Genomic DNA, 12,949 nt, shown 5'->3' on the forward strand with positions numbered 1-12,949 from the left:
CCTGACCAATCTGGTATTCTCAGATAGACTGAAAAGTGATCATTCAATCCTTCTGAATCCACCCTTCTACAATTCAAAAATGCGAACTATTTCCAAGCAAGTCTAACACCATCAGGACTGGCAGTAGAGAGGCTAAGAGAGGAGGCTGTAGATTCAGACCACACAGGTTCAGATCCCAACTGGTTCCTTTACTAGCTATGTGACTCTGATCATGTGTGCCTCAATTTCCTCATCTGTAAGATGGGGATGATAATAATGCTACCTACCCCTACCTAATAACAGGGTTATTATGAGGTTTATATTAGATAAAGTTTCAAATGTTTTAAACAGTGTCTAGAAAATACTTATTCAAGAAATGTTAAATATTATTGTCAGTGATGCTTCCCTCTGTGCATAAAGTATTGAGTAAATAACTGTAGAAAGACAATAAATGAAGAAATTAATGACTTTTTAAAAGATGCTGAAATTATTCACATGCACATAAACCACATATGCAGAGAATAACCTGTCTGCCCCAACTTCTTCCTAAGTTATAAAACCATACCAAAACAAAAGCAGTAAAAGATGAACCAGAGCAAGGAGAGTACCTACAATGTGGCAATAATCATGTTAAGTACATTTCCAATATGCTGGCATTTAAGTCCACACCCATATCTTCTAGAGGTCTCAGATGGTGTCTGCCCTGATCCTCTCTGCTGATACCAGGGATCGAGTCACAATCGTGACCCTTGCCAGGGTTATCCACTACTTCTGCCCAATATGTAAAGGGGGCTGCTAGTTGTGAGTGACAGATGCAGGGTGGATACTGGGATCATCAGCAGAGTGGGTAAGACTGCCTTTAGTCATCCCAACGTCCCTTGAGGTGGAAGAAAAAAGTAAGGGTTTTAGAGTCCAAATCACCTTCCCTCCCCCAGAAGTGAAACAATCTACAGAGAACGTGACATCTGCCTTATATTCAGGGAGGACATGTGTGGTCATGTGGAATAAGCAAAACAGCTCACACGTGTTGAGGGCTTACTTTGTACCAACGATGTCCTTCACATGCTTTATCTCATTTAATCCACCCACCATCCCTATGTGGTAATGTCCCAGCTGCACTTTGGGAGCCACCCACCCGCTTCCCCACTCCCAGGTTTTTGGAAGCTCCCATGGTTGATTGACAGATCATGGAGCCCTCACTGTCACACCATCTCTACCTCTGCCACAGACTAAGGAGTCCACCCCACAGTCCCCACTGACGCAGAAGGACCACCACACCTGCATGCCCGCCAGACTGTCCAGACCCATGGAATCTCTGCCATTCCCAGGGGCAGCCAAGAAAGAGCGATGTGAAACACAATGGAGAGGCTCAAAGGAGTTAACTCCTGCGGTAGATTCTGGCCAATGAGAGACAGGAGACAGGAAAGAGCCTTCCCTCCCCTGAAGCTCCCCAAAAAGAACCAGATTCGAGTTCCCGGAGAACTTCAACCTGTCTCTAAATGCCTCATTCTCCTCAACCTTTCAAATACACTCCTTTCTTTTCTCCAGGGATGTGACAAAAAGCAAATGAAATGCCATAGGATACAGCACTTGGAGAGATGGTCTATTCTGAGACACCGTAGTTCCAGCCAGCCTCCCTGGAGATGCCCCTCAAAACCAGGCCTGCTTCGCTGTGGGGCAGTGGCAGCTCTGGAAGGCACCTCCTTGAATTTGCTCTCCCTCTCTTCTTTCCCTCTGTCTCTCACTCTTGCGTTCTAGGACAGCACCTCAACCAAGTAAGTGCTCGGCTAGCTCCCACACTTCATCCAGCCCTTTGTTCAAATATGACCTCCTCCGAGAGGTTTTCCCAAACCATCCATCCCCACCTCAAAGCTCTCTACCCCTTCAACCTGCTCTGTATTTGTCATAGAATCTGGCATCATAGTTGACCCTTGAACAATGCGGGGGTTAGGGGCGCCGACCCTCCACACAGTCTAAAATCGGCACATAATTTATAGTCAACCCTCTGTACCTGTGATTCCTCCATATCCACGGTTCTACATCCAGGGATTCAACCAAGTGCGGATAGTGTAGGACCGCAGTATTTACTACTGGAAAAAATCCGTGCATAAGCGGACCCACACGGTTCAAACATGTGTTGTTCAAGGCTCAGCTGCATCTTGTATATTTATTTGTTTGTATCTTACTGCCTGTCTCCCCACCAGACTGCAAATTCTATAAAGACAAGGACTTTGTTTTGTTAACTGATGTACACCCAAAATCTAGTACCATGCTGGTAAGTAGCAGTTGCTCAATGCATGTTTGTTGAATTTTTTTTTTAATTGAAGTACAGTCTTAAATGAGATCTATGGTTCTACCCTTCTTATTTTGAGAAATACTCGGGATGGGGCAGGAGACAGAGGCGTGGTCTAACGTTGTATCAGACTCTTAGGAGTAGAGGTGGCACTGTCCACAACTAATATCGCAGACTAATTGCCCCAACACCGAATCAAAACCTTTTCCCAGGGCCACCTGACAACCTCCCTGACTCATGGTAGCTGCTAGCTCCCTTCCCCCTTCTCACTTCCTTCCCTAATAGTCTTTCCCAAGGCTACCCGATCCACGGCTGACCACAGGCTAACCACACAATGACAGTGGCTGGGAACTCCACAGCCAGGACTCAAGCCCACCAGAGAGTCCTCCCCCTCAGTGATCCACTCAGGACAATATGCTCCATTCCAGATTCCTACCTAAAGCCCACATCTCCTTCCCTACAAGTAATGGGGATCATAAGATTGAAACTTACTCTGCATTCCCGACAGCTCTTGGTTAAAATCCGCTGGCCTTCTGCAAGGACTTTTCCTCCATAGATACATTTTGCTGTAATAAAACAGAAAAACAGTTCAGACCTTCATGCTATGCAACAAAATGACCTCAGGGGCACCATCCAACTCCAGTAGATTCCACAGAATATGAATGCTCTGATTCTAAGCAATGCAAAGCTCTTTGCATGTCTGGAGTAAAACATGGAAATAGTATGGGGATAACTGTTGAATCCCCTTTCAGACTGTCATCTCTATTATGTTTGCCAGGAGTCCTTCACACCAAGCACATACAACTATTTCAATGCTGCGGTTGCTGAAGGAACTAGAGAATGAATTGATGCGGTCAATGTTAAAACAAGGAAGAAGTGGTTGTCATCACCGTGGAGTATAATAGCATAGCTTTGATTCAGTACTCCAGCCATAAAACAAATGACTGGGTGAGAGCGGACTTGCATATATACTCCACTCATCAGGACCTCAGTCACATGCAGAAAGACACCATTTTTCCCCCTTGTGATCATAGGAAGCGCATGTCTTTAACTTATCTGTTCCCAAGAAGCTCAGAGACAACTAAGAAATACAAGTGACTAAAATGCTGTATCAAAATGCACTAGACAGACTGCCTTTGGAAAGGTGAGCTGAACAGGCTAACAGGGAGGGCAGGGAGGAGAGACAGGCCTTGGAAAAAGGTTAACAGAGAAGCATAAATGCTGACCCACTTTTAAGCAAGCGCAGAATATGTTAATTTGATATGACCCTAATGAATCTCTGCCAAATTCTCCAGCCACATCCACAGGAAAGCAAAGGCCTGATCACTCCCTCTCCGCACAAATGAGGATGCTTCCAGCCCTAGTCCTCAGGAGAAGCAGAAGTGAAGACAGACACTCTAAGAGATCTCCACCACTAACTCACTGTCTTACAGAAAGCACCTCATCTCTCAGAACCTCCATTTCTCTATCTGTTAGAAACGGGTGAATTCAATCTGGTAGTTTCTTAGTTCTACAATCTTCGGACTCATGGAATGTTCAGGTATGTAGGGACCTCAGCAAACAACTCATCCAACTCCCTCTTGTTGACCACAGGAAGAGGAAAGGCCAGAGACACTGGTTTACTTAACATCATGATCCCACAGTGGCTACTATGGTGTGCAACCCAGATCCCCCTCCACGGCCAAAGGTCACATTCCTGAAACTGCCAGACAGGGGATGAGCAACAGTTCTCAGCTGAATAGTGATCCAGGACTTGCCCTTGTCCAAAGTCAAGGCCCCTTCCCAGCACAGCCCACATCCAATGAGTGGTTGATGAAGATGTTGCAAAGTCCTGGCCCCTTGCCCCAACTCAGGATAACCCCAAGGGCCATTGCAGCTCCACAACTCCTTGGAGAAATGACTGAGGTATCTGTTGTAACTGCACTGCAGTTCAACCTCCCCTTCTGCCCAACCCAGCTTCCTTCACTGTCTCATTCCCACCCCAGAACTGATCCTGAACTTCCTAATAAAGTACAAGCAAATCTCCATTTCAGAGTCTGTTTCTTCTCAGAACCTGCCCTGCAACAAACAACACATACCTAACTCAAATCTGTGCCTCTCTAGCATCTGCATTCAGTGAATGGCACCAGTATCCACCCCTAGCGACCACACCCACCACCCATACCCCACCGCCTAGGGCCCTTCTAACCCCTTCCTCTTACTCAGTCCCGTGTCCAATCAGTACCCAAATCCCTGCAAAGCTCCCTCCTTAAGTTTCTCAAGTCAACCCACTTTTCTCCATTCCCACCACCTGCCCCCAGGTGCTACCTTCACTCAGGCTATCCCTCCTCTTTAGTCTACCAGGAAACTTCCTAACTTGCCTCCTATGTTCTGGTCTAATCTTACCCAGTCCTTCCCCATACAACAGTTGAATATATTTTAAGTGCAGATAGGACGCTCTGCTTTAAAATCATTATGAGTCACTCATGCCCTCAGAATATAGTTCAGATTCCTGAAGTCAGCACACGAGGCCATCCCTGTGCATTCACTCTCCCTCCCAAACATTCACACCCTCCACTTAAGACTCCAGCCACGCTCTGCTTCTGGGATTTGCATATACTGTTCTGCTTCTCCAGAACACTCAGCCTCATCTACCTGCTCCTGGTAACCTTCCATCCTGTATACCCATCGATTTCAACTTAGGCCTGACTTCCCCCCAGGAAGTTGTTCTTGATCTCTAACACTGGAGAACTGCCCTCACTTTGTGCTTCTGTGGTACTCTGACCTCGCCCTAACAGAGAAAATATCACATTTTACCTCTGTTGCCCCAATGAGGGTAGGAACTATGTCTATTCATGACTATCTCTAGCCCCAGGCTCAGTGCCTCTCTGGGCTTATTGTTAGTAACAATTTTAGAACTAATGAGCCTCCTTGGTAGCAAAAACCAGAGACATTTGCTGATTCCCAGATGAGAGTTCTTTCTACTATTCAATGCTGTTCCAAACATTAAAAGCAGATACCAAGGTTTTCAGAGCAAAACCATCAACAACAAGGTAGAGAACCAATAAAATTTTCTAGATAACCCCCTTCCTCACTTCATTTTAAAAAATTATCCCCGGGCTTCCCTGGTGGCGCAGTGGTTGAGAGTCTGCCTGCTGATGCAGGGGACACGGGTTCATGCCCTGGTCCGGGAAGAGCCCACATGCCACGGAGTTGCTAGGCCCGAGAGCCATGGCCACTGTGCCTGCGCGTCCGGAGCCTGTGCCCCGCAATGGAAGAGGCCACAACAGTGAGAGGCCCGTGTACCGCAAAAAAAAAAAAAAAAAAAAATTATCCCCGATCATCTTTTATGCCTCAGTTTTCCAGATAAATCAGTTGACTCTGACCCATTGGTCCTAATGATCGTGTGGATTCCCCTATTTGCTTGCATGGGGAGACCACACCTCCAAGGGCCTGAAATTCCTGCCTAATAATAAACTCCCACACTCCCAAACACAGCTGCTGCCAACTTGGCAAGATGGCTTGCTCCAGAGTGACAGTTCTGCTAAATACACAGCTGTCAAATCTGCCATCTGCTCCTTGGCCCAGGGTGGGAAGCAAAGAAATAGACTTTCCTTCCTTATTTTTGCACCTTGCCACCCCCATGATGTTAGGATCACACTTGCTCCCCTGTCTGAAGACATTCGCCCAATTCCTCTCATCCTCTGATAGACACTCATCCCAGAACTTCGATCTGGAGACAGGAGTGTCTTACTGCTTACATTCACACCACACGCGGGGACACATCCATCCCTCAAATCTACCAACCTGGTATAAAAATGAAATATCCACTGAACATCATGTCTTCACATGGCAGGGTGCCTTAGGGGCTGCAAATGACATCAACATGAGGCTGTGTACCTCAGCCATTCACAGCCTTGGCACTGAGGCAGGATGCATGGATGATTACAATATCAAGTATCTACAGAGTTATCTCAGGACAGCTTTCAGCATCACCACTGGAGGTCACAAGAATTTCCCCTGCTTTCTCATCCTCACCCCACTTCTCTGACGATGCCTTTCCTTCCCAGCCCCACTGTATGCCTAACACCAGTCCTCATTATCTAACCTCTTGATCTACAGCCAAAAGGCTTATTTTTGATATCTGGGAAATTCAAGCAGAAGGTAAGTCAGGCTCCGATGCCTGTGGCTGGGGCATTTGGGATGCCATTCCAACAGCTTTTAGTATGAGTAGAAATGTAAATGGATACCTGAAGCCCTTCACATCACACTGGGGACATGCAAACGAGAGCATTTCACAGTGTCCGACGATGAAATTGGAACTCGGCACCAACACACACTTCTGCACGATGTCAGAAACAAAGGTACTGGAGATTTACAAAAACAGTTATGCAGTTGTATCTTTTCGCGCCCACAGACACCTGGCCCTTCAAATCCGAGCCTGATTTCTCTAGTGCGATGGATGGACACTTTTGCCATTTGCGTGCACACTAAATAAACAACCTTTAGGCACCGCTTGGCACCCCTGTCAGATGTGGACGTGAGGTTGCTCTGTCTTTATTTAGGGATTTGCACCCTGCACACACTCCAGCCATCCCCTGGCACTCAGCAGCTGAGAACATCAAAATCAACACTCCGTGTTACACTTTAAAGGAGAGTGGCAAAGCAGAAAAGCTCAACACCCAAGGAGCCATCCTCCCTCGGTGAGCTCGTTCACAGACCTAGCTTCAGATACCACCTCTCTGAGCATGACGCCCACATCAAACTGGGTGTCCCTCAGCCATCTCCAGCTCTCCTATGCCGAACAGAATGTATTGCTCCTGAAACCATTTCTTCCACCTGCCTTATTTCTGTTAATCACATTGAGTCTCCCACAGACTCTTGTTCGAAACCTGGCAACTTCTCCCTTACAGATGCTCTGTCTCTGATTCATCTGTCTCACGTTAAAAAAAAAAAAAAAAAATGCTTACGGAGTACTTACGCTGCCCCAGGTCTTTTGGCATCACTCAGCTTCATCCCTTCCTTTCCATGTCCCCCGGCTGTGCCTACCTGCCTGCCGGACTCATCACCTCCACCTGCAAATGGGCCTGAATCCCACACCCAGCTCCCTGCCTCCAGCTCTCCCCACGCAGGGGCTTTTGTCAAAGCATTTCTCTGATTATGCCACAACCCTGTTTCAAAAGCTTGCTTCTGAGCCCCCCAAACGCTGTGTTTACTTCCGTGATTCTGCATGTGCCATTCCCTTTGGCAGGTGTGTTCTTACCTACCTTGCCCACATGGCAAACTCCTATTCATTTGTCAGCACCCTACTCAGCTATTCCTTCCCCTATGAAGTCTTCCTAACACACACACACCCAAGTTTCTGATGGAATTAATCACTCCCTTCTCTGTGCTACCCCTGCATCTTACATAGCATGCATACTGCACAATACTCTGTTGTCATGAGATGGTGCATACATCTCCCTGGACAGCAGTGGGGAGAGGAGACAGGTTCAAAGCATTAATTCTGGAGCCAGACTACCTGGGTTTTATTTTGGCTCCACCAAGGCTGAGAGCCCTTGGACAAGTTAGCTCTCCTCTCTGTGCTTTACCTCCTCGTCTATAAAATGGGGATCATAGTGGAGCCTATGACTCTAGGTTTTTGGAAGACTTAAATGAATTAATATACATAAAAAAGCTTAACACTGTGTCTGACATAGAATGAATGACCCACATGTGCCCGTTGCTGTAACCAGAGGAAAGAACAGAGTTGGGAGAGGAAGTTCAGTAAGGATGACTGAATGGATTCAGTGGAATACAATCATCATCATCCATCCCCAACCGGCCTTTGCAGCTTATTTCTACTTCTCACCCACAGAAATCCTCTGTTATCACCTAACAGACGATCTCCCTTTCCTTCTACAACTTCTTTTCCTTTGCAAATGCTGTTTTGCATAGCTCAAGATTCCCTCTCCATCCTTTTCCTTCTCTCCCATCTCTGATGGTTCCCAAATCTATCTACCAAAAGAATACTAATTCTAGAACACCACTGTCCAGAGATTCTGATTTAGCAGGTCAGAGAGGGGCCCTGGGACACTCTATTTTAAGAAGTTCACCAGGTGATTCTAATGTGTAGCTAGGTATGTTCAATTCCTTAAATAGAGCAGACACCCAAGAAATGTTGGAGGAATGAGACTCCTGCACTACTTTCTGGACTTCCATGCCCATAGCTAAGGAATCTAGAAGGCTCTCCTGAGTTTTCCCTGATGCCTTCCAAAAAGATGGAGGAAGAGCCTAGTATCAGGAATTATGAAAACTGTCTTGCTCTTGGAGATGGCCTGATTTATTGGGTTTTTATTGGGGTTTTTTTTTCAGTACGCGGGCCTCTCACTGTTGTGGCCTCTCCCGTTGTGGAGCGCAGGCTCCGGATGCGCAGGCTCAGCGGCCATGGCTCACTGGCCCAGCCGCTCCGAGGCATGTGGAATCCCCTTGGACCGGGGCACGAACCCGTGTCCCCTGCATCGGCAGGCGGACTCTCAACCACTGCGCCACCAGGGAAGTCCTATTAGGTTTTTTGATCAAAACAAAGTACTTTTCTCAGACAATGAATTGAGACTTAAACACTTAGACCAAGTTAGTTCCTATTGCCACATGGATGCCCTCATCTTTAAGTGCTACAGTTCCTTGAAGCCATGACAAGTGGATGAACACTTAGTAAACGAGCACACAAAACAATCTGCTTTTATGTATCGGCTCTTGAATCAAATCAATACTTTTTCTCAGAAACCCTAGGACGCTGCCCCACCCAAACCCAGAGAGTAGCTTAGGAAATTTTATCTGAAAGGGACAACCACAGGAAATATTTTCCATCCTTTACCTGATGTGAAAATATTTGAAAACTTCTATATCTTTTCAGATTAGAGGGTTTTTTTCTGCTTTTTTTTAAAAAAAAACATCTTTATTGGAGTATAATTGCTTTACATTGTTGTGTTAGTTGCTGCTGCATAACAAAGTGAATCAGCTTTACTATACATATATCCCCATATCCCCTCCCTCTTCCATCTCCCTCCCAACCTCCCTATCCCACCCTTCTAGTCTTTTCCATATATATGACCAGGAGTGGAATTGCTGGGTCATATGATAATTGAGTAGTGTTCTTAAGCATTTATTTGTATTACCATTTTATTAAACTATACACATCTCAAACTACCAATCAGAGCTGCTGAGAAAATTCATTCTACCGAGCTAAATTGCTAACAATTCCAAACAAAGGCAAAAAGCACACTGATGGTTTAGCTAGCTCATGTATCAGCATCTTGGTAAAATCGGGTAACTTGCTGAAATGTTTTTTAAAACTTAATATTCTCCAGTAAATTAGAAAAAAGAAAAATGACTATCCCACACATTTCTAGTAAGAGGATAATTGCATGATATATATCAAGGACCTTGAAAATGTCAGTCTCTTGGCCCAATAATTCTACTTTGGGGAATTCTATCTTAAGAAAATGTAAAATACAAAAATGTGTCCCCATGGATGGAAGATGGCGGAAGAGTAAGACGCGGAGATCACCTTCCTCCCCACAGATACATCAGAAATTCATCTACACGTGGAACAACTCCTACAGAACACCTACTGAACGCTGACAGAAGACCTCAGACCCCCCAAAAGGCAAGAAACTCCCCACATACCTGGGTAGGGCAAAAGAAAAAAGAATAAACAGAGACAAAAGGATAGCGACGGGACCTGCACCAGTGGGAGGGAGCCGTGAAGGAGGAAAGGTTTCCACACACTACAAGCCCCTTCGCGGGCGGAGACTGCAGGTGGCGGAGGGGGAAAGCTTCGGAGTAGCGGAGGAGAGCACAGCAACAGGGGTGTGGAGGGCAAAGCGGAGAGATTCCGGCACAGAGGATCGGTGCCCTCAGGCACACACCAGCCCGAGAGGCTTGTCTGCTCGGCCGCCGGGGCGGGCGGGGCTGGGAGCTGAGGCTCGGGTATCGGGTTTCAGTCGGAGCGCAGGGAGAGGACTGGGGCTGGCGGCAGGAAGAGAGCCTGAAGGGGTTAGTGCACCACGGCTAGCCCGGAGGGAGTCCGGGGAAAGGGTCTGGAATTGCCGAAGAGGCAAGAGACTTTTTTCCCTTTTGTTTCCTGGTGCGCGAGGAGAGGGCATTAAGAGGGCTGCTTGGGGAAGCACCGGAGACGGGCGCGAGCCGCGGCTAAAGGCGCGGACCCCGGAGACAGGCGTGGGACGCTGGGGCTGCTGCTGCCGCCGCTGCGGGACCTATGTGCGAGCGCGGGTCACTGTCCGCCCCGCCTTCTGGGGGGCCTGTGCACCCCGCCATTGCCGGGGTCCCGGGACCCGGGGATGGCTTTCCCGGGAAAGCGCACGGAGCGCCTCGGTCTGGTGCAACGTCACGCCGGCCTCTGCCGCCGCAGGCCCGCCCCACACTGCACGCCCCTCCCTCCCCTCGGCCTGAGTGAGCCAGAGCCCCCGAATCAGCGGCTCCTTTAAACCCGTCCTGTCTGAGCGAAGAACGGACGCCCTCCGGCGACCTACGCGCAGAGGCGGGGCCAGGTCCAAGGCTGAGACCCGGGAGCTGTGAGAGCAGAGAAGAGACAGGGAAATCTCTCTGTGCAGCCTCGGAGGCAGCGGATTAAAGCACCACGGTCCACTTGATGTGCCCTGCGTCTGTGGAGTGCATGAATGTACAGCGAATCATCCCAAATTGAGGAAGTGGACTTTGAGGACAAGATTTAAGACTTTCCCCCCTTTTCCTCTTTTTACAACGAATTATCCCAAATTAAGGAGGTGGACTTAGAGAGCAAGATCTCAGACTTCTCGCCCTTTTCCTCTTTTTACAACGAATTATCCCAAATTGAGTAGGTGCACTTGGAGAGCAAGATTTTTGATTTTTCCCCCTGCTCTATTTTTGTGAATGTGTATGTATATTCTTCTGTGTAAGATTCTCTCTGTATAGCTTTGCTTCCACCATATGTCCCAGGGTTCTATCTGTCCGTTTTTTTTTCAATAATTACTTTTTAATTTTAATAACGCTACTATATTTCATACTTTATTCTATTTTACTTTACCTGCTCTTTCTTTTTTTTCCTACCTTCCCTTCCTCCCTCTGCCCCTCCTTTCCTTCTTTCTCTCTTTCTTTCCTTCCTCCCGCCCTCCCTCCCTTCTTCCTTTCACTCTTTTTCTTTCCTTCCTCCTTCCCTCCCACCCTTCTTCCTTTTACTCTTTCTTTTTCTTTCCTTCCTCCCTCCCTCCCTCCTGTCTTTCTTTCTTTCTTTCCATCCTTCCTCCCTCCCTCCCTCCTTTCTTTCTTCCTTCCTTCCTTTCTTTCCTTCTTCCTTTCTTTCTCTCTCTCTTTCTTTCTTCAACTAATTCTTTCTTTCTACTTTTTCTCCCTTTTATTCTGAGCCGGGTAGATGAAAGGCTCTTGGTGCTGCAGCGAGGAGTCAGTGATGTGCCTCTGAAGTGGGAGAGCCAACTTCAGGACACGGGTCCACAAGAGACCTCCCAGCTCCACATAATATCAAGCAGCGAAAATCTCCCAGAGATCTCCATCTCAACACCAGCACCCAGCTTCAGTCAACGACCAGCAAGCTACAGTGCTGGTCACCCTATGCCAAGCAACTAGCAAGGCAGGATCACAACCCCACCCATTAGCAGAGAGGCTGCCTAAAAACATAATAAGGCCACAGGCACCCCAAAACACACCACCAGACGTGGACCTGTCCACCAGAAAGACAACATCGAGCTTCAACGACCAGAACACAGACACTAGTCCCCCCCACCAGGAAGCCTACACAACCTACTGAAACAACCTTAGCCACTGGGGACAGACACCGAAAACAACGGGAACTACGAATCTGCAGCCTTCAAAAAGGAGACCCCAAACACAGTAACATAAGCAAAATGAGAAGACAGAAAAACACACAGCAGTTGAAGGAGCAAGATAAAAACCCACCAGACCTAACAAATGAAGAGGTAATAGGCAGTCTATCTGAAAAAGAATTCAGAATAATGATAGTAAAGCTGATCCAAGATTCTATTTCCAAGATCCATAATCTTGGAAATAGAATAGACAAAATGCAAGAAACAGTTAACAAGGACCTAGAAGAACTAAAGATGAATCAAGCATCCATTAAAAACACGATAAATGAAATGAAAAATACTCTAGATGGGATCAATAGCAGAATAACTGAGGCAGAAGAACGGATAAGTGAGGTGGAAGATAAAATAGTGGAAATAACTGATGCAGAGCAAAATAAAGAAAAAAGAATGAAAAGAACAGAGGACAGTCTCAGAGACCTCTGGGACAACATTAAATGCCCCAACATTCGAATTATAGGGGTTCCAGAAGAAGAAGAGAAAAAGAAAGGGACTGAGAAAATATTTGAAGAGATTATAGTTGAAAACTTCCCTAATATGGGAAAGGAAATAGTTAATCAAGTCCAGGAGGCACAGAGAGTCCCATACAGAATAAATCCAAGGAGAAATACGCCAAGACACATATTAATCAAACTGTCAAAAATTAAACACAAAGAAGTCATATTAAAAGCAGCAAGGGAAAAAAAACAAATAACACACAAGGGAATCCCCATCAGGTTAACAGCTGATCTCTCAGCAGAAACTCTACAAGCCAGAAGGGAGTGGCAGGACATAATTAAAGTGATGAAGGAGAGAAACCTGCAACCAAGATTACTCTACC

At 46.7% G+C, this 12,949-nt stretch overlaps 1 protein-coding gene across 1 annotated transcript in view; it reads right to left on the reverse strand.

Annotated features, from left to right (window-relative positions):
• The window catches only part of NELL1 (neural EGFL like 1), a gene marked incomplete at both ends in the record, with an annotated part of 833,612 nt that overhangs the window by 624,432 nt on the left and 196,231 nt on the right, over window positions 1-12,949 (reverse strand). Inside the window, one exon of the mRNA XM_081240682.1 lies at window positions 2,765-2,838. Within this exon, the coding sequence (XP_081096808.1) occupies window positions 2,765-2,838 (74 nt within the window). The remainder of the gene's footprint in view (window positions 1-2,764; window positions 2,839-12,949) is intronic.

The sequence above is a fragment of the Mesoplodon bidens genome (genome assembly GCF_964165515.1).
Source record: "Mesoplodon bidens genome assembly, chromosome: 7".
NCBI classification, from domain to species: Eukaryota; Metazoa; Chordata; class Mammalia; order Artiodactyla; family Ziphiidae; genus Mesoplodon; species Mesoplodon bidens.